At 37.5% G+C, this 24818-nt stretch overlaps 1 protein-coding gene across 1 annotated transcript in view; it reads right to left on the reverse strand.

The window, feature by feature from the left end:
- Window positions 1–24818, reverse strand: part of RBL1 (retinoblastoma-like 1) — a 71289-nt gene that overhangs the window by 5918 nt on the left and 40553 nt on the right. Inside the window, exons 15-20 of the mRNA XM_008575398.1 lie at window positions 22857–23123; window positions 21705–21916; window positions 11271–11447; window positions 9643–9714; window positions 8050–8140; window positions 41–189 (exon numbers count right to left, since the gene is read on the reverse strand). Coding sequence (XP_008573620.1) covers window positions 41–189; window positions 8050–8140; window positions 9643–9714; window positions 11271–11447; window positions 21705–21916; window positions 22857–23123 — 968 coding nt within the window. The remainder of the gene's footprint in view (window positions 1–40; window positions 190–8049; window positions 8141–9642; window positions 9715–11270; window positions 11448–21704; window positions 21917–22856; window positions 23124–24818) is intronic.

Genomic DNA, 24818 nt, shown 5'->3' on the forward strand with positions numbered 1-24818 from the left:
GACTGTAGATTTGAATAAAGAAGTAAAACATAAAACGTACCACATGGTCCTGATTTGACAAGTCGTATTTTAATGCAAATGACTTCACTCTTCCTACATATATTGTATTGTAAAATTTGATAAGATCACCTCTTTCCTCTTTCACTGGTCCACTGGAACAGTCAGGTGTTTTTGTAGCATCTTCTAAGTCTGTTAAAAAGAATTCAGTGTTGTGATAGGTGTACTTTAATGTACAAGTTGGTGATTTGAATTGTAACACTCGCTACAATATTAAAAAAAAACATGAATCTTTATGTAAAGAAATTAATATTTTCGGAAAAGGTTCAGAAATCTACTTGTATTACTTATAAATCAAATTGGAATCTATAGAAATGCAAACATGTGAAATGAAGGTGGTGCTCTTTTCTCTAGATACCACTTCAGCAAGAATGTTTTTACAACCATAGCTTTTGAGCTCACTGTCACTGGTGGCCCATAGATGGGTGCCAACCCTGGTTTGGGTTTAGCTAAGCTCCACAGTATGGCTGGCAGTAGCAAATCCTGAACTTCAGATAACAAAAAGGCCTTCAGATATTCTTACTGGCTCTTTGAGAAAGGTGGAAAAACTAAAAGGTAAAGGAAATACATGGCAGATGACTGGTGTTCTAAACAGCCTTATTTTTCCATGCACAACAGGAACCCTTGAGCTCAGTTTTTAGTTAGCACCCTCAGTTGTAAAATTATAGCTTGCCCCAAGGTGCTTTCCTATTTATTAGTGTTCTCTGGGATAGCTTTGGACACCAGGCAGAACTTTACCCTACTCTTTTTTTTGGGAACAGTATTACAAACAATGGTCTACTTGTATATAGGAGAATCATCTGTTTATAGGAGCTAAGAAAACCACTGCCAATTAAAAAAAATTCAGCATATGAAAGTTCTCATTCTCAATACAATGGTCTGCAAATATTGAGAAGCATGCCCTCAACTTAGAAAAACCAGAAAACTCAAACATTGTCCAACAGTCAAGTAATTCCAGGAAATCTCCATGAAGATCTCAGTCCTAATTTGAATGTCTTTTTTACTCTCACTATTTTTGAAGGATCTTAATTATGGGTGGGGGTTGGGGAATCTAGGTAAATTGAGGAAATGCTGCATATTCAGAGTGGAAATGCTGGAAATTCAGAGTGCATGTTAGTATATTAAGGGCTCTGAGAAGTCCAAGAGTTGCGGGGAGGGGGGAGGACACATGTCCACTTTAACTCCATACTTCCCCAATTTTTTATGCATAGTTTCTCTACCCCCATAACACCTACACTACCATCCTGGGGAACACTGTTCCAAAGCATATTAGAATGGTAACAGCTGTTGTAGGTTATTCTCATCATATGAATCAACAAAATTATTTAATATCCTCCTTGGATTACAAATTTTTAGAGGCAGAAAGTATAGTCTCCATATTTCTGCATCATTCTAATTCCAGTTGTTAATATGTGCATAAGATAAGGAGATACACTTTGAATGAACCAAACATATAAAACTCTCTAGGACCTTGGATGCTAACTAAACATAATTTTATTCAGTTAAGTTTTCACTGCAAGATAGATGTCAGTTATCCTTTATGCAGGAGAAAGATATCTACCTTTCCCCATCATTAAGGACCCTGGCACTTTGGAAAGTAAAGCCTCAGTGGGTCTAGTGGCTATCTTACCATATATACTTTAAAAGATGAAACTTATGAAAGACTGAGAGAGAGAATTCAGATCACAGGTTTGCCTACATGGTGCCATAATTATTGCAAATCTGTTTTTCCTCAGAAGGTAGGGACCTCTGCCTAATAAAATTCGAGGCAAATAGTATATGTTTGGCACATATTTGCCAAACAAACCAGTGAACTCTTATGGTTTTATAATTTTCCCTACTGCTGCCGCAAATAAGTATCTTTTTTGGATTAGCTATATCATTGTCAAGCAATTAAAATGTGTTTTTATATAAACCATTAGTGAATGAGACAAGCCCTTAGCAGATGGAGATATTATGTGCAGAGCTCCAGGAAGACATGTTAAATTTTTTAGCCTAGATATTTGGCTTGAGAATTTTCCAAGAATCTAAAGTGAAAGTGGGAAGGGAGAAGGCAAATTATCTCGGGGTTGGGAGGAGGCAGAGATGGTTAGTATTTTGGTGGCTGAGCAGTACAAAGATCTGAACCCTTGACCTTGGTGTTGTCAGCAACATATTCTACCAAGTAAGATAACCGGCCAGCCCTGAGACAGTTAGTTTAATATCCCAGGACAATACATGTGCACCCGGAGAAGAGAAACATTGAGAGGAACAGTAGATATACTTCTCAGGGGAACTGGTTTCCCAGGTAGGCACACCAAATTGTTTGGGACACACATATTGGTGAAACTCTCATCCATCATTCCCAGAGGAGCTGCTTAATCAACTGAAGTTGGTTTCTCTGTACATACTATCATTAGTCTTGGGATTGAGAAGGGGCATATACTGTTATCCTTACCACTTAAAGAGGGTAAAGAAGCAAAATTATTTTAAGATGAAAGAAAGAAGATCAGAATTACTTATAAAACAAAGAGTCAGATTGAGATATGATAGGCTTGACCAGCACAGTAGCACTTCCCTATAGTAGGCACTTTATTTATGTTTCTCCCATCACATCTTCCCCATCCTTTTTGCTCCTCACAATAACAATGTGCAGTAAATATTTTGGACTGGCTTTCTGATTAAGAGAGCAGTGGCATTTAGTTCCTGTTAAGCAAAAGCCACTGACCACAGACCACTTAAAAACTCCGTTAGTTTTTAGACCATGTTGGTGATATTTTGGCAGTTTCTTGTGAGCTCTAAAAGGCATCACTATAATCTAAAAACAAGTAAAAATGTACTCTACTTACATCATAATTGTTTGGTGACTGTAACATGAGTACAATGCTAATAAAGTCACCTAATTATCAATTTGGAACTACCAAATTTACACATCTCATATGAAAACAGAATTTTTGTCCCTTGAGAGCATTTTCTTTTTTTTTTTTTGGCTTATTTTTCAACACTTAAAGAATTTTAAGTCAAGTAAGGTATGTTGTCTTAGACAAATCAGCTTTCCAAAAAAAAAAAACAAAAGAGAACTGTGGCGGGGCTTGCTGGGATCACAGCTGAGAATCACTGTGAGGTGCTGGTCCTGGGTGGCCTTGGGGCAGGGTGGCAGCAGCTGGGAGTGGGGGCAGTTGCAGCACAGGGTCACGCCTTGGCCTAGGACCCCAGCAGCGTGTCCAAGTGGGTCCAGCTCAATGTCACTAGCATCTACTTCCTCACCACCTGGCAGATGCTGTGCGGGGACCTGAAATCCTTCCTGTACCACTTGTACCAGGCCAACTCCAACCTGAAAGTGGACAATGTGAGGGCCACCCAGGCCACATACCACCTGTTCAGCCCGAAGGAGCCCTCAGTGGGAGCAGGTGACTCGCCCCAGGCTCTCTAGCTGCTAGCTCTATCCCAGCACCCCCCTACCCCAGGTCCTGGGCTGGGGAAGGAGAGGATGGTGCCCTGGCGCCCACCACCCTGGAGGATCCCCAGTCACTTCACTTTGTGGGGTCTCTCTCTTGCCCTCTGTGCTCTCTGGTGAAGGAGGAGTTTCCTAGACCCTGGACTTTGCTATGTGGATCTATTCTTTTTCTCTCTAGATTCTTTTGCCCAGAGTGTATGAACACCTTGTCTCTCCATCTCAGTGTAGTTGCTGGCTCTGGAAATGGAGAACCTTTGCGTTTGTCTCATCTTTTTGCATTCTAGACGTTTGAGTTAACATTGGCATGTGGATTGACATGAGTGGCCTTCCTTTCCCAGTGACTTGCATTTAGAGAGCTGGCACTCCATCCTTTTCATCCACAACATGCATCCACTTAGCAGCCCTTAGAAGGTGCTGTCCATAGTATGATTTTTCTTTTTTTTTAAAGATGACCTGTAAGGGGATCTTAACCCTTGACTTGGTGTTGTTAGCACCATGCTCTACCAAGTGAGCTAACCAGCCATCCCTATATAGGGATCTGAATCCCTGGCCTTGGTGTTATCAGCACCACACTCTCCCAAGTGAGCCATGGGCCGGCCCCATTGTATGATTTTTCAAAGGGTACACTGCTCATGTTATGTGGTAGCTTAGGGATGTCAAGGAGAGGCCAGGCAGGGAATCTTTTTTAATCAGCTTGCTAATTAGCTTAGTTTTCCCACTGAGCTCACAGAAGAATAGGAATTTTCAGGTTAGTTTGCAGCTTGTCTTTCATCAAATTAAATGCTCATACTAGGCTGGCTGGTTAGCTCAGTTGGTTAGAACACAGCCTTATAAAGCCATAGGTCATGAGTTTGGATCCCCCTACCGGCCAGCCCCCCCCACCCCCCGCCCCAAAAGAATGCTCATACTGCTGTGCAGATGGTAATAGAAACTGTTTGGATTATTATCCTTTATAAGAGCTGTGTGACCAAGGAAGAGTGTCTTGGGACGTGTACAGGACTGAAACTCAGAAAGAGGTCTGTTTGAAGAGGAGTTGTTATTTATATTTAGTCTAGGCAGTTCACAAGCCTTATACCAACTTTGCTGGGTCTTTCAGTTAAGCCTACATAATCGCACTTGGCTTTGTGCCTTGCCACACAACATTTGTGGTACATGAGGCTTCCCAGAAAGATTCAGATTCCTTTTCAAGTTCAAGAAGCCCGACAGAGACCATTTTCAGCATAGCATGACCTTATTTATGATCAGGAAATGAGAACTCTTGATTCACCACTGAACCACCACTGTAGGTATAAAGCTACTGCTCATGTCTCCCCCCACAAGCCCCCAGCTATGTTCATTGTTCACTTGATGAAGCTCTCTTAGAGAACTGACTGCCCAGAAAATAACAGTCATCTCCAACATAAAGATAGGCTTGTGTTAGCTGTGATTCTCCTTTTATATCGTGGGTGTATGTTTTACTGTTGGATTGTCTTTTTAAATTCTAGGTCTTGGTGGTCATTAAATTGCCTTTCTACTGAAGCATTTCTGTTTTGTATATTAAGTCAGATTTTAAATTGGAAAAAAAAATAAAAATTTAAATTTAAAAAAGACATTTAAAAAGTCATACTCATTAATAAAATACAATAAATTTGATTTTGCTTATAAACAAAATAATAAATAATATCTACTCCTTACTGAAGTCTTACTATTGAGCAAGGCTTGTATTAAATGCTATATATATATATATATATATATATTTATACACACACACACATTCTTTTTAATCATTAAAACAAGCCTTTGAGAAAATATTGCAAAGTTTGCAATTTACTATAATACTCTTGAATGTTATGTTTGTGTTACTTAGGTTAAGTTATAATCTGTGTCTCATAAGTATTCTAATCAAGAAAGCCAGTCTGGGGTGGTCTGTTAGCATGATAATGAAGAATTCATGGTCCATGAGTGTTGAGCTGATGTTTTAATCAGGAAGCTCACTCTCCATAGGTGGCTACTATAAGGATTTCTGTTAGGCATATCTCAATCAATGATGAGTGTTTTGATAATTAACATACTCAACATCAGAAATGGGTTTTTACTGATGAAAATGGTGATCATTTATTAAGTATGACTAATGCTAAAAACTGGCTCGTGTTGACAAAACTAAAACATATTTAAGATAAGCAGATTGGTTAAAATATTTGAGACACTACCTGTGATAGCATGAAAGGGATGAGAGGTCCAGTGAGGTCTGTGGGCTTTACTTATGGAAGATGTCCTAAGGTTAAAAACTCGGAGAAGTCCTGTGCCCAGCCCTGAATTCTGATGCACATTGTTTGCTTAAGGTAAACAGAATCCTGCATCTGGAATCTTGGCATCTGTCCCAAGCTAATGTTTTATGTGAGGTGGTGTTTGGACACACAGTTGGAGCTTTCAGCTTACTACACAGGATACATAAACTGTGTGTGTGTGTTTTTTTTTTTTGTCTTTTTGTCTTTTTCCGTGTCTGGCAACGGATCACAACCCTCAGTGTTGCCCCCATACCGGACCAAGGACCGGCAACGGGATTGCAACCCTCGGTGTTGCTCCCGCGCCTCACTCAGCCAGTGAGCGGGAACTGGTCTGTATGTGGGATCCGAACCCTCGGGAGGGAGCGCCGCCGCGCTTCCCAAGCGGCGCACTTATCCAGTGCGCCACCAGGCCGGCCCCGTGTGTGTGCTTTTTAACTATTAATTATTTTATACCTAATTCTAAATTTGTTTATAGAACTAGAACTGTTTTTCCCCAGACAGTATTCTTTGGTGTGTCTAAGTCTAGCTCATAGCATCCAGCCATAGCTCCAGGACCTGAAACATGTCTTATCAGAATATAGACTTGCCTAACTGTATCCTCCTCCATAACTTTCTTTCTTTTTGGGTGCCAGAATTTGATTCCATTATCACTGGATACTCTCCCTGCCCTGTGCCATCACCACTGTACAGGATCTATAAGAATGGTTTTTTGCTTGCCTGCTAATCAATATGTAGTTAATAAATGTATGTATAACATAATTTGATCTGAAATCTTAGGTTGTAGAGGAAGGAGGTAACCTTCAGTCACCTCAAACTTCTTTGAGATACTAATATTTATCAGAGAAACCATGATTTATTACCTTTTGCTTACTTCTACTCATGAACTTCACTGTTCCCTGCACCTCAGTTACTTGCTAGCAGTTAGTTTCTCATAGAGAAAACAAAAAATAGGGAAGGGATCCACATTTTCCTAGTTAACCTTTTTGGAAAAAAAAAAAAAAAAAAAAACCGGTAAGGGGATCTTCACCTTGGCTTGGTGTTGTCAGCACCACGCTCAACCAGTGAGCTAACCGGCCATCCCTATATAGGATCTGAACCCATGGCTTTGGTGTTATCAGCACTGCACTCTCCCGAGTGAGCCACAGGCCGGCCCTCCCAGTTAACCTTTGATGCCTGGTTTTGAATGGACAGAAAAACCACCATGGATAAGTAAGCAACACGTATAACAAATACAGAAATGAGCTTTTTTGTATTTTGTCAGGTTTACTGTTATATACTTCTCATTGCCTTGAAAATTCTGAGGAATAATATACTTGATATACAAAGAATTGAGTTTGGCTTATGTGTTCTTAAATAGGGTCAGATTCTAGGACATTATTAAAGGATCTTTTTGGTGAGATCTTAAACATTTAGTTACCAGTCACCATAATGATCATGGATATTTTTGTAATTAAGAAAACTGTCTTTGCCCCAGACAAGTTTCTCTAAGAATTTATCCTAAGGATATATATCAAAGATTAAGCAACAATGATATTCATCACAAAGTTGTACATAACTGGGGCCAGTGGGTTAGCTCAGTTGGTTAAAGCACAGTGTTATAACACCAAGGTGAAGGGTTTGGATCCTCATACATATAACTGGAAACAACTTAAATGTCCCACATTGTGGGATTAAATAAATCACAGCACATATATACACGTACACATATATACACTTATGAGACAAGGAAAAGGAGATGAGCAGAAGAGGCATATGAATACTAACCATTCAATTTTCCTGTCTTTTTAGATTACTAGCACCTGAAGTCTTAGCATGATGGTGGCAACAGTGTGCAATCTTGACTGTGGTGGCAGAATCACTTATGTACTTATTACTGAACAGGACATTTCCTTTTTTGTTTCCTCAGGAAGATCACTGACAACTACTTTGCAATCCCTGTCATACAGATTTTTGAATTTTATTGTCTTTTATGTATACTATTAATATGTACAAGTAGCCTGGAAAACTTCCAAAACAATTCACAGGGGACAAATGAATGGTTTCAATACCCCATCTCTGTGGAGGGAGGCACCTGCCCCGTCCTTATCTCAAACTTATTTCTTTTCAAAACATGTGTGCATTGCCCACCCCACCTACATCATGACTCCATGTTGCCTGACACCCATTGTATTATGTAAAATGTAATAAAAAAATGTATTACATATGGCATGTTAAATTGGATAACATTCTCCATGCCAGCCAGCCACCAAAAGAAAAAAAAAAAAAAGAATCATAATTTGGATAACTTACCACAATCTCTCATTTCAAAATCACCATTTATGTTTTTATTGTATGTTACAACTTCCCTTGGAATACTTTTCAACAGAACACTTCTATATACCTACAGGCCAGATGGGAAAAAAAGGACTGCTAAGTCACAAAGAGGCAAGGATAAGCAAAATTAAAATAAGAGCAAAATATCAAGCCAATTAAAAAATATTTGCTTGTATGGGTGATAATCAAGGTTAAGATGTTATCAACTCTGGTAAGTATAGATTACAGCAAAAATTGTAGAAGAGGGGATAACTGAAGCAGAGCCTACCACCTAAAATGTGCCATCTGAATTTATGAAACTGAAGAAAAATTAAGTATGTAGCAACTAAAGATTGATGGGTATGTCTTGCCTAATAAAAGCACCCTCAAAAATCTGAACTTGTTCCTCTTTCCCTTTAATTCCTTTCACAAAAATCACTTGATTTCAGTGGGGCTTGTTTTCCTGCTCCCACTGCATTCCCATCTCCTTTCAGATGGCCACATGAAAACTTTTTCCCCTCTCTGTCCCTAAACTCTTTCCTACCTTCAAGATAGCTGGGAAGGTGTGATGCATTCCCCCATATCCTACAGGTTACTGGTATTGATAGGATATTTAGGAAGCTGTGGCATGGCCCATTTTTGACCCATACTAACCTCACCTTAATGAACTTTAGGGACAAGTTGGACCTCTGAAGCCTCTGTTCCTGAAGAGGCCCAGAAACTCCAAGCTTGTCACAAGATATGACAAACACTTGGTTCTTCAAATGTTTCTATATTGTATTTGGGGGGTTAAGTAAAGAAGTGAAACTATTTGTGGGGTTCTTTTAGATGGAAATATGACTATTAGTACCGGGATTTCACCTCTTTCTCTCTGGCTATGATCTGAGCTACCTCATTCTGTGATCTCCAGGGTCACAGAAGAGGCCATTTTGCTCCCAAAGAGGAGAGTAGCTGGGTTCTTGAATGGCCAAACTCTTAAGGTAACCCATCCGTGTTCTTCAGCTACAATAATAACAGCATGAAGCTAACATTCACTAAATGCTTACTATATGCCAGTCCACTATGCTAACATTTTACATTTCCATGACTAAAAGGTTTTACAGGATTCTCGCCACAGCTATTATAACAACATTATTAGAAATGCTTAACATCTATTCAAAGATGCAAACATTAAGATTCTTAGCAGATAAAAAAAAAAAAGCTTGAGTTAATAAAGCTCAAATTTCACTGGATTTAAACATCATCAGAGAATCAAGCCTCATACAATTAAATATTATTATTATTACACATATCTTTCATTAGATTTTCTAGTGAAAAATGTCTCCACTCAACAAATAAACAAATGGAATGGTAGAATCTGTGAGAAGTATATGTAAGTGTATGGATGAGTCAGAAACAGCCAGATTTCCTGGCTTCTATTGAAACTGTCCTTTAATGAAATTGTCTCTTGAGTTTAATGGTATCCATCCATTGAACCAGAAAATCTAAAGTATAATAAAATTATAAAAGAAGTTTACCTTTTATATGACTTGTCAGCAGAGATATAGTACAAATTTATTTTTGAAGAGTAGGAAAAATAATGTAACTCACGTGACTATTAGCTTGGGGCTGATTCCTATAACTTTTCATTATTTCTTGAAAAGTTCTTTCTTCTTTTGTTACCTAAGGAAAATAAAAACTGCATTTATCAACTGCTTTTGAAAGAAATATGGCTCTGAACAAAAACTTCAATTATAGCCTGGCACTGAGAGCAGCCTTGCAGAAAACCATTAACCCCAGGCCAGCTCATGACTAAAAACTACTAACATTTATGATTTTTACTACCTTTAAAGTTCAGACTTTGTGGCCTGTGGGGATTTAGTTAATAGTTTCATTAATCAAAAAGCACTGAAATTGCTATGGTATAACTCTACAGAAAATATATTTCTTTAAAAAATAATGATATATGAAAACTTAGATCTGTTAAATCCCTTGCAGTGTTCAGTTTTATTAGTTTCAAGTACTTATTTAAAAGTAAATTAACCACATACTAAAGGATAGAAAATGTCTTGTGGTGACTGACAGTAAAACTGAGTGGTTATTATAGGGCTAGGTTTTTAACATTTCAGGACAGACTGCAGGGCTTCTAATATTTAGAAGTCACAGTGGTGGCCAAAAGGAAGAAAATGGATTAGCAAACCAAAAAGGAATCCCTTCTGGTTTAACTGTTACAAAGTTCACTTAAATTACTCCTTTCCTCTGCTTCACTGTCCATAGCACTAAACCTGTTCCCTATAATGATGAGCTAGAAATAGCAAAGCTGAACTCTGACAGTTTTCTGGAAAACACAAATGTTCGTATCATTTAGTAAGACTAATTTTGTATAGAGATTTTAAAGAGGCATTGCAAAAGGGGGAATATCACAAAGGAATTTGAAAACATGTCCTTTGCCTCAAAAAGCTTAAAAATCAGGTCTTAACTGTATATATCTGCTAGGACTGCTAGTGTGGCCAATGTGGTCAAGACAAAAGTCATAGGGCTGGTCAGTTAGCTCAGTTGGTTAAAACATGGTGCCAATAACACCAAGGTCCAGGGTTCGATCCCTGTACTGGCCAGCTACCAAAAAAAGACAAAAGTTATAAATGATCATTTCAGTTATATCAGAATTTAAAAAAATAAGCAAGATATGCTATTTTATGACTTCAAACATGCTGTGGCAACTAGAAAGTAAAATGCTCTTCTGAGGCAGCACAATAAATCACTGGAAAGCATTACAGTACAGAAGCTATTCTACACCACATTATGAATCAGGAGATCTTAGGTTGCCACTTATTGTGTGACTTTGGCCAAGTTACTTTTAGCTATGGGCCTCAATTACTCACCTACAGTATAATGATCATTTTACTTTAAAGTACCAGATCAGAGGTGTGAAGGGTGGGGGTGAAAATGGTCTTGTTCACATTAAAAGTGTGCAAAGCCACTTTACTACAAATAGTCCCTAAGACCTTCTCCCACTCTTTTACAAACCAATGTATTTTTATGAAGTGAGCAAGCTGATTATTATGAAACTAAATGGAAAGACCAGAGAATTGATGTTGTAGCTTGAACTTACTACTTAATCAATAATGGAGGCAGAATTGACTTGCAGCACTAAAGGCAAACTAAAGATCAAGTTCAACAGATTAATACTTCAAATATAGCCAACTACAGCAAAGACCTTCTCCTAACTTATACATTACCTTTGCCATGATGTAAAAGGCACAAAGGAGGAGCTGATCCAAATGCCTGTCTTTCATTAGATCAGGGCAGTAGACTAAAGTAAATTCAAAACATGTCCATATCTTCCTTCGTAACTCATTCGAAACATCCAGTTTTAAACATAGATCACGTAAGCGTACACTTGCCAAGTGATAGACCTAAGATTTAAGATGACATATTAATGCAAAAAACCAAGTAAATAGTTTCTCAAATTTTTATGTCTTTTCATGAACACGATCTTTCAGACCAAGATTAAAAATCACCTAGGCTATTGATAAGTTAAATTACATAAAGTTTCTGTTCTATGACACTAGTTTACTGCTGTGGCAAAAGAATATAGATTAAAGCAAAATTCCCCTTGAAAAAGTACTTTAGGGCTGGCAGGTTAGCACAGTTGGTTAGAGCGCAGCCTTATAACACCAAGGTCATGGGTTTGAATCACTGTACCTGCCAGCCGCCAAAGAAAAACAAAAAGAAAAAAAGAAAAACTACTTTAAAAAATTTTTAGGGACTAATGGGTTAGCTCAGTTGGTTAGAGCATTATGCTGATAACACTAAGGTCCAGGGTTCAATTGCTATAACGGTCAGCTGCCAAAAAAATACATATATATATATATATTTTTTTTTTAAAAGATGTTATCTGTGCAAACTGTCCATCCACAGGGATTAATACCCAGAATATATAAAGAACTCAAATAACTCAACCGCAGAAAGCCAAATACTCTGGTTTAATAAATAGGCAAAAGATCTGAATAGATATTTCTCAAAAGAAGACACAAATGGCCAGGAAGTATATGAAAAAATGCTCAACATAACTTATCATCTGGGCAATACAAATCAAAACCACAATGACATATTATCTCACCCCAGTTAAAATGGCTATTACAAAAAGACAAAAAATAACAAATACTAGCAAGGATGCAGAGAAATGGGAACTCTTATACACTACTGGTGGGAATATAAATTAGTATAGCCATTAAGGAAAACACTATGGAGGTTTCTTGAAAAACTAAGAACAGACCTACCATATGATCCAGCAATCTCACTAATTGGTATATATCCAAAGGAAATCAGTATGTCAAAGAGATAACTGTACTCCCATGTTTATTCACAATAGCCAAGAGACGGAGTCAACCTAAGTGTCCATCAACAGAAGAATGGATAAAGAATATGTGGTATATATACAGAATGGAATATTATTCAGCCATAAAAAAAGAATCAAACCCTGTCTTTTGTGGCAACATGGATGAGCCTGGAGGATGTTACGTTAAGTGAAATAAGCCAGGCACAGAAAGACAAATACTGCATGTTCTCATTCATATGTGAGATCTAAAAAAGTCGATCTCATAGAAGTAGACAATAAAACAGTGGTTACCAGAGGCTGGGAATGGCAGGGGGAATGGGGTGATAGGAAGAGGCTGGTTAACAGGTACAAAATTACGGTTAGATAGAAGGAACAAATATATAGCACAGTAGGGTGACTACAGTTAACAATAATTTATTCTACATTTCAAAATAGCTAGAAGAGAGAATTTTGAATATTCCCAACGTAAGAAATGATAAATGTTTGAGGTGATGGATATGCCAATGACCCTGATTTGATCATTGTGCATTGCATACATGTATGGAAGTATCACATACACTCCATAAATATGTACAATTATTATTATTATTATTATTTTTTATTTTACTTTTTTCCTTTTTTTTGTCTTTTTTTCGTGTCCGGCAACGGATCGCAACCCTCAGTGTCGCGCCCGTACCGGACCGGGACCGGCAACGGGATCGCAACCCTCAGTGCTGCACCCGCACTTCGCTCAGCCAGTGAGCGGGAACTGATCTGTATGTGGGATCTGAACCCTCGGCGGGAGCGCCGCCACGCTCCCAAGCGGCGCACTGTAGCAGTGCGCCACCGGGCCGGCCCAATATGTACAATTATAATGTATCAATTTTAAAAAAAGAAAAAAATGCAGAAAGGATTAAAATCAGAAACTAAAGAGATTGGTTATCTACATGGAACTGGTGGGAAAAGTAGCGGACAGGAATGGGGTAGCAGGGGTGAGGACAGAGTGACTTTTCTCTGAGAATATTTTTGTATAGCTCTCATACAAAAATAGTAATGTTTCAGATACCATCCATATACCTACCCCCAAACTAAGTAAGTAAAAGCAACTAGGATGGGGGGAGGGTACCCAAAATGGAATAAAACAACACTTGAATCTAACTGTATTACAAATGAATAAGATAACCACATTGAAGGGGATTAGAAACTGAAAGTAACTGTGGAAACACTATCTTGAATGGATAATGTAAGGCCAAAGGCAAAAATGAAAAATAAAGGGCCGGCCCGGTGGGGCACTGCTACAGTGCGCCGCTTGGAAGCGTGGCGGCGCTTCCGCCAAGGGTTCGGATCCCACATACAGACCGGCCGCTCACTGGCTGAGCGAGGTGCGGGCGCAACACCGAGGGTTGCGATCCCGTTGCCGGTCCCGGTCTGGTACGGGCGCGACACTGAGGGTTGCGATCTGTTGCCGGTCACAAAAAAAGACAAAAAGGAAAAAAAAAAAAAGAAAAAGAAAAAAAAAACTACATTAAAAAAAAAAGATGTTACCTGTCACTAACCTGTCAACTATGTAAAGGAAGAAACACTAAAATGCAGGATTTACCTATATCATCCTCATTATGAATGCATAATTTTTCAAGTGTTCAGAAGTTTCTATCTGTTCTCTTTGGGTTCAGGTAAAACTGCTAGAAAACCTAATACGTCAGACAGTAGAAAATTAAAATGTTTGACTCTAAAAATGAGTAAGAAAGCGAAACCACTTAAAAATTTTCTCCTATATTCTACACTGCTTTTCTGAGCATATGACAGGAATGTTAAACAAGATACAAGGTTGTTTTTTTTTTTTAAGTACATCAAAGTAAATTCAGTTCAATACACAGAGCCTTCTATATATATAATCTTTATATTAGTTGTTACTAATGCAAATTATCCTAAGAGCTTACAAAATTTATGGTTTTACTATTTTAAGAATTGGTAACCCTGATGTGGCATTCCTAAGGCAGACTATTTTGCTCAAAGTCTTTAAGCTTAAATGTTCAAAGAAAAAAGAAAGAGAGTAAGGCATCCCTAACAGAAAACTATCTTTGGCAGGAAAAAATCTACAAATTGAGGTTAAAAACTAATTTAAGCCATTCACTAGACTAATCTGATGTAAGTTAAGATGAGTAGTTGACTCTAAAGGCACTAGTGATTCATTTTATAAGCAAACTAATTTTCTGCATCCTATTCTTTTGTTTCTGATCCAGTTAGCCACAAGATAAACAGGAACCAGTGGGGTCAGAGTAGAGGGAAAGACAGTAGCACTTCGCGTTCATAAGAAAAGAGAACAAAAATAGTCCTAGCTAGAAAAATTAAAAATATTACATAATTGAGTAATATTTGGTTAAGTATCTCTTACAGAGCTGATCCAATGCCTTAGAGATACACATACACTGGAAGCTTTTGATTCCAACAAAAAATTCACAGTAAATTCTATTCAGGCATAGAACGCCAGCATCACGCTGAGTTCAGCACAGATAATAGCTGCAATTTTTGGATCCCTGTAATGCCAAAAGTACACACACACGCTCATCTGTAATTAACTCAAGAAACGGTTATTTTGAATTTTTTATAGATTCATACATTTCAATATTCTTTTAGGATAAAACATTTTCTAGCTTTTACTCTATACTGAATAGGCTATAATTAAAGAAAAGAAAAGGATAAGTTAGATTCTGAAATAAAATTCAGAATTAATGGGCTAACCAGTTATCTCACTTGGGAGACTGTGATGCTGATAACACCAAGATCAAGGGTTTGGATCCCCACACTGGCCAGCTGCTGAAAAAAGAAATTCAGAATTAAGAATTCACAAATAAAGCCTTATTTTTGTCAATCTTAGATTCATTATTACAAGTAGTAATTTGCCATTTTGAAAATTAAAATGAGAAGATTAAATTAAAATTAAAATGAATGTGGAAAATGCTGCATTTTGGATTTGTTTTTTAAACAGTCCTTAGGCACATGAGGTGGGTGAGGTGGAGAGAGAGGAGAGAAGACAGTAGGAGGTAGAGAAAAGGGCCCTATCAACCATAACAGCTCTGCTTTCATATGTTTTGTCTATTCTTGTGGAGAATACTTTATTCTAAGAAGGGGATTCCCTACAAAATAAAATTCCCTGGAGAATGAGCTGCTCTAAAACTCACAAATGTGATGAAAATAAACGAGCTATAGTTTAAAGCAATAGAAGATGCAGAATGGTTGTTGTAGAAACTGTGGGTTGCCTTCTAGTGTCTGGTTTCCTTTTCTTCTACAACCAAAAAACCCTTGACATTTTGGCCTGGCTTCCTGAAATAAAGGTTACATTTGTCCCACTTAAAATTTTAGAGGCTGCTACATGACTAAGTTGGAAATAAGCAGCACTGGTGTATACAACTTCTGGGAAGGGTTCTGAAGGTGAGGGGGCATGCTCTTCTTCCTGCTGGCTGGAATGCAGACATGATTCTGGAATAGAACAGTCATCCTGGACCAAGTTAGAAATCTTGTGGTGAGAATGGCCAAAAAATCTTAGAAAGAACTTGGGTTCTTAATAATACTGGCAACTATAGCAGATCCAGACTACTTACACATGCTTTACACGAAAGATAAATAAGTATCTACCTTGTTTAAGGTACTGTTAATATTCTCATAGCCAAACCTAAACCTAAGAAATAAACAGATGAACATTATGCCCAAGGTTAAAGAACACTTTAGAGGTACTATGACAGAAGCAGGATTCAATATAAAAATATAGAAACTAATCTTCACATTTTATCTTAATAAAGGATTATCTAATTCAGAGTCTAGGCTGAGACTTTCCATGACAGCAAGTGACAAAAGAATGAAGAAAAACTATGATTGAGGAAGTATAAATTAAGGAAGAGTTATTCAGCATAGAGAAAAAATATGGTATATAAAAAATTATAAGATTAGAATAAATGTGTATCAAGAGATACTTTGAAAAGATAAATAAATAAATATCTTAAGAATTTTTTATTTTATTTTATTTTTTATTTTTTTTTCCTTTTTTTGTCTTTTTCGTGACCGGCAACAGATCGCAACCCTCAGTGTCGTGCCCCTACCGGACCAGGACCGGCAACGGGATCACAACCCTCAGTGTTGCGCCCGCACCTCGCTCAGCCAGTGAGCGGCTGGTCTGTATGTGGGATCTGAACCCTCGGCAGGAGCGCCACCACACTCCCAAGCGGCGCACTGTAGCAGTGCGCCACCGGGCCGGCCCAATATCTTAAGAATTTTAAGTCTTAACAATGTGCTAGCCAGCCCATCTAGTTGTGGGGTATGCTGGAGAGGTATTTTTCAGTTTTGGGATTTACTTTAAAAAAGAGTCATGTTTGGTTACAAATATCTGATTAACATGTTTGTCTTATCAGAAGCTGATAATCAAAATGTGCTTGTAAGAGATAGGACAAATTGAAATTATGTCCATGTTAAATCTTTTATTAGTCCCTTTTCATTAATATTAAAATAACTTAGGCATTATAATAAGTAAGAGCTGGTCATATCTTAATTTAAAAGGTAATACACTGGGGTTGGCCGGTTAGTTCAGTTGGTTAGATCACAGTTATGTCACCAAGTTATATCACCTTGATTATATCACCAAGGTCAAGGGTTCAGATCCCCATAATGGCCAGTCACCAAAAAGAAAGAAATTAAAAAAAAAAAAAAAAGTCTCCAGAAATTCCCAAAAAAGGGAAATACACTGGATTTAATGATAAAAACTACATAACCTTCCCACAGTATCCCACCAATCTCTAGGATGATTCTTCAGTAATTTTAAGCTCATCCATGAGATTCAAGATGTTCTTGTCCCACAATGACCTCAATCCTACAGCAACATAACACAATGGAGTTCCAGTAAATTCCAGAGGATGGCAAACTGCTTACTCAGTTATAGAAGAATACAAGTTGGCAAGAAACATAAGTTAGATCTGACAAGGGAATCAAACCATATGAACTTAAGTCCAAACATAGCTCACCAAGATCATAATGTTCTCTTGAGAGATCAAATATATTTTTTAAAAGGATAAGGGTATATTACCTGATACCAAAGCCAGACAAAGACACTATAAGAAAAAAATTATAAACCAATATCTTGTATGAATATTGGTGCAAAAATTCTCAACTAAACACTACCAAAACAAATTTGACAGCATATTAAGAGGATTATATATCATAATCAAGTAGAATTTGTTCCTGGAAGGTAAGACTGATTTAACATATGAAAAACAACCTGTGTAACACACCATATTAAGAGAATGAAGTAAAACAAACAAACACATAATCATTTCAAGTGCTGCAGGAAAAGCAGTTGACAAAATTCAATACCCTTTCATGATAAAAATACTCAACAAACTAGGAATAGAAGGAAATTACCTCAATATAATAAAGGACAAAAATTAAAAATCCATAGCTAACATCATACTCAAAGCAAAAGACTGAAAGCTTTTCCTCTAAGATCAGAAGACAAGAATGTTTGTTTCTGGATTTCCGGTCAAGATGGTGGAATAGACAGTCCCCTGTGTCACTCTCTCCCACAAATCAACCAATTTACAACTATAAAAAAGAAACAACAGCAAAACTGGGGCCGCTCGAGCTCAGGAGAAGAGGAGGAGAGACCTACGGAGTGCATGAAGGTGGGAGAAACCATGATGAGAGAAAGAAAAACCTGCTCTGACCATTTTGTGCTGCGGCTGCTTTAAGGCTGGAGCTGATGAGTGCATGGAGCAGGAGCCAGCAAAAGCCGCAGCAGTGCCCTTCAGATCGAGTTGCTTGGAGGCAGCAGGGGAGAAGGGGGCCTTGGTGGCTGCTTGGCCAGCAAGACCACTAATAGGATTCCCATGGACCTACATAGGAGCGAAGAGCCACAACAACTGAAAAAAAGGAGCCACTCAGAGACTGGTGAGTCATTGCAAGGGACTGGCACATGGCCCGTCCCATGGGAAGTGTTTGCAGCATGGGCAGTGGGGGAGATGGGTCCACCGGGGAAACACTGGGGTACAGCAAGGACAGCCAATCTGCTTCCCAATCAGCATAGGACCACTCAGAGGAGACTGGTCAGGAATATAGAATTGCATGGGGTACAGTTTGATGAAAAGACTCAGGCCCAGATCAGAGTTTCTACACAACCCAGGTGCACCGGGTCTCTGGAGAGCCAGAAGTACCTATAAAGTCAACCATTACAACCTTAGCTGCATAAAAAGCTTTCCCTAGGGAATCAGCAGCAATTTAGCTAAACCACACAGCTCAAGTACTGGTCCTCACAGGAAGTTCCCCCATTTTAGAAGTAAGCAAAGGACAAAAAATTAGTTCCAGCCCAGGCATACTGCCAGCACCTCGGGGCCTGCCCTGGAACCTGAGGTATGGAGCCAAGGACTGGACCCCCCACCCACAACCAGGCACACTGCCAGCACCAAGGAGCATGCCAAAAACATCACCTCCATGTGGGTGGCTCACCACAGCCACCACAGTAACCATGGCTGCAATGAAAGCGGCTAGATGCCACAACCACCACGCAGATGGTCTGCTAGCCAATGGAGTGCACTGACACAAGGAGAGTCACCAGCAGAGACCAAAGAAAAGAATATGTCTCTCCACAAAGCCCATTCCAGAGTGACAGAAGAAGTATCTGCTCTACAATAATATTGAGGGACCTGAACACACCTCTCTGCATTGGACAGATTATTAGGCAACAAATCAACAGAGTAACCATTACTCTTTTGGAAGGAGAGAAGAAATCTAGGGTAATTAGAGGGGGAGTGAGGAGTGGGGAGGGAGAGGGGGATGGGGAGAGATTGGACAAGGGGCATAAAGAATAAGTACGATTTGTAACAGTTCATATGCTAGTAATATTGATTTGATCAACATATCTCAATGTTGAACCCCAAAAATATGTATAACCAATTATGATTCAATAAAAATTAAAAAAAAAAAAGAATGTTTGTTTCCATCTCTTCTATTCAATGTAGTACTAGAAATTCTAACCAGAGCAATTAGCCAGGAAAAAGAAATAAAAGATATTTAACATGGAAAGGAAGAAGTAAAAATATCTAAGTTCACAGATGATATTTTATTTGTAAAAACCTGAAAACCCTAAAGAGTCCATAAAAACTGGTAGAACTAATAAACAAATTCAGCAAAATTGCAGGATACAAAATCAATACACAAATAACACTAGTCTTCCTATACAGTAACAATGAACAACCTAAAAATAAAATTAAGAAAATAATTCTATTTAAAAGGCACCAAAAAGAATAAAATACTTAGGAATAAACTTAAGCAAGGACTTGTCTTGCAAAAGACTTGTACAGTGAAAATTACAAAATGTTGCTGAAAGAAATTAAAGACACAAATAAATGGAAAGACATCCTATGTTCATAGACTGGCAGACTTAATATTGTTAAGATGTCAACACTACCCAAAGCGATCTACATATTCAATGTAATCTCTGTAAAAATCCCAATTAAGTTTTTGCAGAAATAGAAAAATCCATCCTAAAACTCATATGGAATCTTAAGAATCCAGGATTAGCTAAAACAGTCTTGAAAAAGAAAAACAAAGTTGGAGGTCTCATATTTCCTGATTTCACCAGTACAAGCTACAGTTATCAAAACAGTGTGGTACTGGTATAAGGCAGACATAAGTATACACGTATTGAAATATAACTCTGTACCCCATAAATATGTACAATTAATTTTTCAATTACAAAATAAATAAATTTCTATTAAAGAAAGACAGACATATAGACCAATGAATAGAATAGAGAACATAGAATAAACCCTTGTATATATGGTCAAATGATTTTCATCAAGGATGTTAAGATCATTCAATTGGGAAAGAATAGTCTTTTCAACAAAAGATACTGGGAAAACTGGATATTTGTGTGCAAAAAATGAAGTTGGATCCTTACCTAACATGATATACACAAATTAACTCAAAATGGACCTATATGTAAGAGCTAATACTGTAAAACTCTTAGAATAAAACATAGGGAAAAGGTTTCAAGATATTAGATTTAGCAATAATTTCTTGGATGTGACACCAAAAACACAGATACTAAAAAAAAAAATAAATTGACTTTGTCAAAATTAAAAACTTATGTGCATCAAAGAACACTATCAACAGAATGAAAAGGCAACCCACAGAATGGAAGAAAATATTTGTAAGTCATGTATAAGGGATTAATATCCAAAATATATAAAGAACTACAACTCAACAACAAAAAAACTAAGAAATGGGCAAAGGACTTGAATAGACATTTTCCCAAAGAAAATATATAAATGGCCAATAAGTACATGAAAAGATATTCAACATCACTAATCATTAGGGAAATGAAAATCAAAACTACAATGAGACACCACTTAACACACATTGGATGGCTATTATAAAAAAAACCAACAGAAAATAAGAGTATTGGCAAGGATGTGAAGAACTTGCAACACTCGTGCATTGCTGGTAGGAATGTAAAATGGTGCAGCCACTGTGGAAAATGATCCGGCAGTTCCTCAAAACATTAAATACTGAGTTACTATTCCACTTCTGGGAATACGCCAAAAAGAAGTGAAAGCAGGGACTCAAAACAGATATTTTTACACCAATGTTCATAGCAGCATTATTTACAATAGCCAAAAGGTAGAAACAACCCAGATGTCCACGGACTGAATAAACAAAATGTGGTATATACATACTATGGAATATTATTCAGCCTTAAAAAGGAAGAAAATTCTGACACATGCTACGACACAGATAACCTAGAAGACATTATGCTAAGTAAAATAAGCCAGTCACAAAAAGGATAAATATTGTTATGACTTCCCTCATAGTACCTACAGTAGTCAAATTCAGAGACAGAAAGTAGAATGATAGTTGCCAGGAGTTAGGGGGAGAGAGAAATGGGGGCTTATTGTTTTATGGGTACAGTTTCAGAATGGGAAGATGGAAAAGCTCTGGGATGGACTGTGGTAATGGTTGCACAATATGAATGTATTTAATACCACTAAACTATACACTTAAAAATGGTTAAAATGGTAAATTTTATGTTACATATACTTTACAAAAAAAAAAAAAAAAAAAAAAAAAAAAAAAAAAAAGAGATGAAAAAGTTTTGGAGAGGCATGATGATGATGGTCACACAGCAACGTGAGTGTGCTTGATGCCACCAAACTGCACACTTAAAAAGGGTTAAAATGGTAAATTTTATTTTAAATATACTTTAAAAAAAAAAAAAAAAAAAAAAAGAAAGAAGAAAAAAAGGCCAAAGCTGCTCTGTTACTCAATCTTTCTTTCTTGAGCTCTTTTTAGATGGTATAAAAACACATACCTTTCTGTAAAACAGGGCTAAGGAACCAGTTCTCTTTGGTTTGCTTACTCCAGTCAGATGTACCTCTTGTGCTTTAGTCAAATGGGTTTGTTTTGGAGAAGCACCAATTAACGACTGAGCAGTAAGTGATACAGGACTCTTAACTTTGGACTCCTGAGTTGTATTCATGGCAATAGGTATCAGTGTGATCTCTCCAGCATCATTTGCAACACCTGAATGTACAAGCAAGAGTTCTCAGTTTTAGAAATAAGTGGCATGTATCCCAGGAAAGTTGTCAATTATATATATTTTGTTAATTATGTCTGTGTATGTAGAGGCATAGGAATATGTTAGAATAGGAGAGGAAGGCTACAAAATACTATTCTAGGTTATGACTGAATTCCTGTTTTCTATGTCTTCCTTGAAACAAGAATATTGTTTTGTTTTGATATTTTTATACTCTAAATTTATTTTAAAAAGCAAATTTTGTTCTCTATTTTGGGTGTGCCTGTGATTTTTTTACATTAGAAAAAAAAGCAAATTTTGTTTTGAGCATTTAAGGGGATGTTTTGAATCAAAAGCAAAATTCTTGCTCAATACTCTCACGTGGAAAGCTCAGATAAGAAAATAAAATAAGTCCTAACAAAGAGGATAGTAAATTTATAAAATGTGAAAATTTTAAAAAGTGTATGTTCAAAACAAAACAAAAGAAGGAGCATAGAGGATTTTTAGGGCAGCAAGACTACTCTGTATGATACTATAATGGTAGATACATGTCACTCATTGTACATTATCAAATCCATGAAATGTACAATACTATAGGTGAACCCTAATGTAAACTATGGGCTTTGGGTGATACTAATGTGTTACGGTAGATTCATAGATTGTAAAAATGTAGTACTCTGGTGGGGGATGCTCATGATGGGGGAGGCTGTTGAGGAAGAGGGGAAGAGGGGAAGAGGGTATATTGGGAAATCTCTGTACCTTCCTCTCAGTTTTGCTATGAACCTAAAACTGCTCTAAAAAATCAAGCCTATTAAAAAAAGAAAAAAAAAGTATAGGTTCAAGAAAAAACACTGAGTTAGAAAGACTTTGTGATCCAATCCATTAAGACATTTCTTAAGTTTTTATCCAACTAAGGAAAAATATGAAATAAGTGCACTAAAATGTTACCGTGCAATGGAATTGTAATTTTATGTTCTGTTGTTCCTGTTACTGTGGCTGTGGCCATTGTTAGAAGAGTTTGCCCAGGTAAAATTGATATATTTTCAGCAGTAATGCTTGAAGAAGGAGCAATTTTCAATTTTGTTCCTTCTGCTATGATCTTGTCCATAAGCACTTCCTTTGGGGGGTCTTCTCCAAAAAGTCTTCTCTTAGCACTCCCTGCGGTAGGAGAACTGTAGCGTTCATGGACAGAAATTGGAGACAATGGGTGCAGATCTAATAGAGAGAACAATAAATTTAAAACAGTTTGAAACATATTCCAAAGTAAATCAGGTTTACTTGTTCGCTCAACAAATATGCATAGTTATTAAGTTACTATGCTAGGCACTAGGGATCTAGCAGTGAATAATATGGCCTCTGCCCTCATAGACTATCAAGTCAAGAGAGAGAGAGTGGCATGAAATAAATCATTACAATAACATGTGAAAATTATGATATCTCATCTTCCTAGTTTCTTGAACCTCTACCTATATAAAAGGAGCAAAACATTAAGGATAAAGTAGAAGTTTAGAGGTAGAATGACATGACCACTCAACTTAACAAGTACTCCAACTAACTTGTATCTCCCCATTTTGCCTAGTAAATAGCACCTGAGAAGGAAAGCAAAATAAAAAATCAGTGATTGGGGTCACAGTTTTGTTTCCTCTCGTACCCCAGCACTCCAAGCAGTTTAAAGCAGTAGCTGTGGCTTTCTGATTTAGTAGATACAAAATCATCTTTAATAAGTCCATCAAAAGATATGAGTAAGGGAGATATGACTCTGCTTGCCTTGCCTTAATCTGAGGGTTGGCAGTAGTGTATTAATCAAAGAGAAAGTAAAGGTTATGGATTATGCCTCTCTTTCAGTGCTATCCTTCTGCAGGAGCTGCTCTCCATTCCCTCTCCACTAGATGCACTACATCTTTTCCACAATTCTTCCCCACTTCCATCAACCAATTGTTTCTTCACAGGTATATCAATGATATACTTTTTCTTTTTTTCTGTGGCTGACTGGTATAGAGATCCAAACCCTTGACCTTGGTGTTACCAACACCATGCTCTAATCCAGAAAGCTAACTGGCCAGCCCAGTAATATGCTTTTAAAGTGAAAACATTTCACTATTTATTTTTACATTCACTAGATAATTAGTCATGTAATCTATTTTTAAAACATGCTTATAAAAATATATAAACAAGGTATAAAAATAACCTTTGGCAATGATTTGGAAGCTCTCTTTATTGATGAGATAATTGGGAAAATAGTCATGATTTAATAAAAATCTTTCCATAATTCTGAGTGTTATAAAAGGAGCTCTGGGGCCGGCCCCGTGGCACACTTGGGAGAGTGCAGCGCTTGGGTGCGCAGCAGCATACCCGCTGCGGGTTCGGATCCTATATAGGGATGGCCGGTGAGCTCACTGGCTGAGTGAGGTGCGGGCGACACCAAGCCAAGGGGTTGCGATCCCCTTACCAGTCACGAAAAAGACAAAAAAATAAAATAAAATAAAAAAATAAAAGGAGCTCTGACTTCCCGTCTTCAGTAAAGAAGTGGAAATTTCTATTGTAGCTCCCATTACCCATTTATAAGAGTCTACTTGGATGCCTGATATCTAAGAAATCCAAGGGGGCCCTTTAATCTTACTAGAAATGTTCAAAGTTGACATTTCAAGGAAGTACTCCACTTAACAGCCAAGAAGTTAGCTGCAAACCCCTTGAAATGATCTTTTCTTAGCACAGTACTGGAAAAGCTATGGTAGATACTCTATCAAAATTTAATGAAAATAAAAATGAAAAGCTGATCCAAACTTAGACAGGAACACAACAATTTGCCAAGGTACAGAATGAGAAGAAGGCTGCAAGAACTGTTAAAACTATTCTTGGTAAGTTTAAAAAAATAATAATTCTCAATGTTCCTAATTTTTAAAATTATAG

The sequence above is a fragment of the Galeopterus variegatus genome, unplaced genomic scaffold, assembly GCF_000696425.1.
Source record: "Galeopterus variegatus unplaced genomic scaffold, G_variegatus-3.0.2 Scaffold59, whole genome shotgun sequence".
In the NCBI taxonomy this organism is placed as follows: domain Eukaryota; kingdom Metazoa; phylum Chordata; class Mammalia; order Dermoptera; family Cynocephalidae; genus Galeopterus; species Galeopterus variegatus.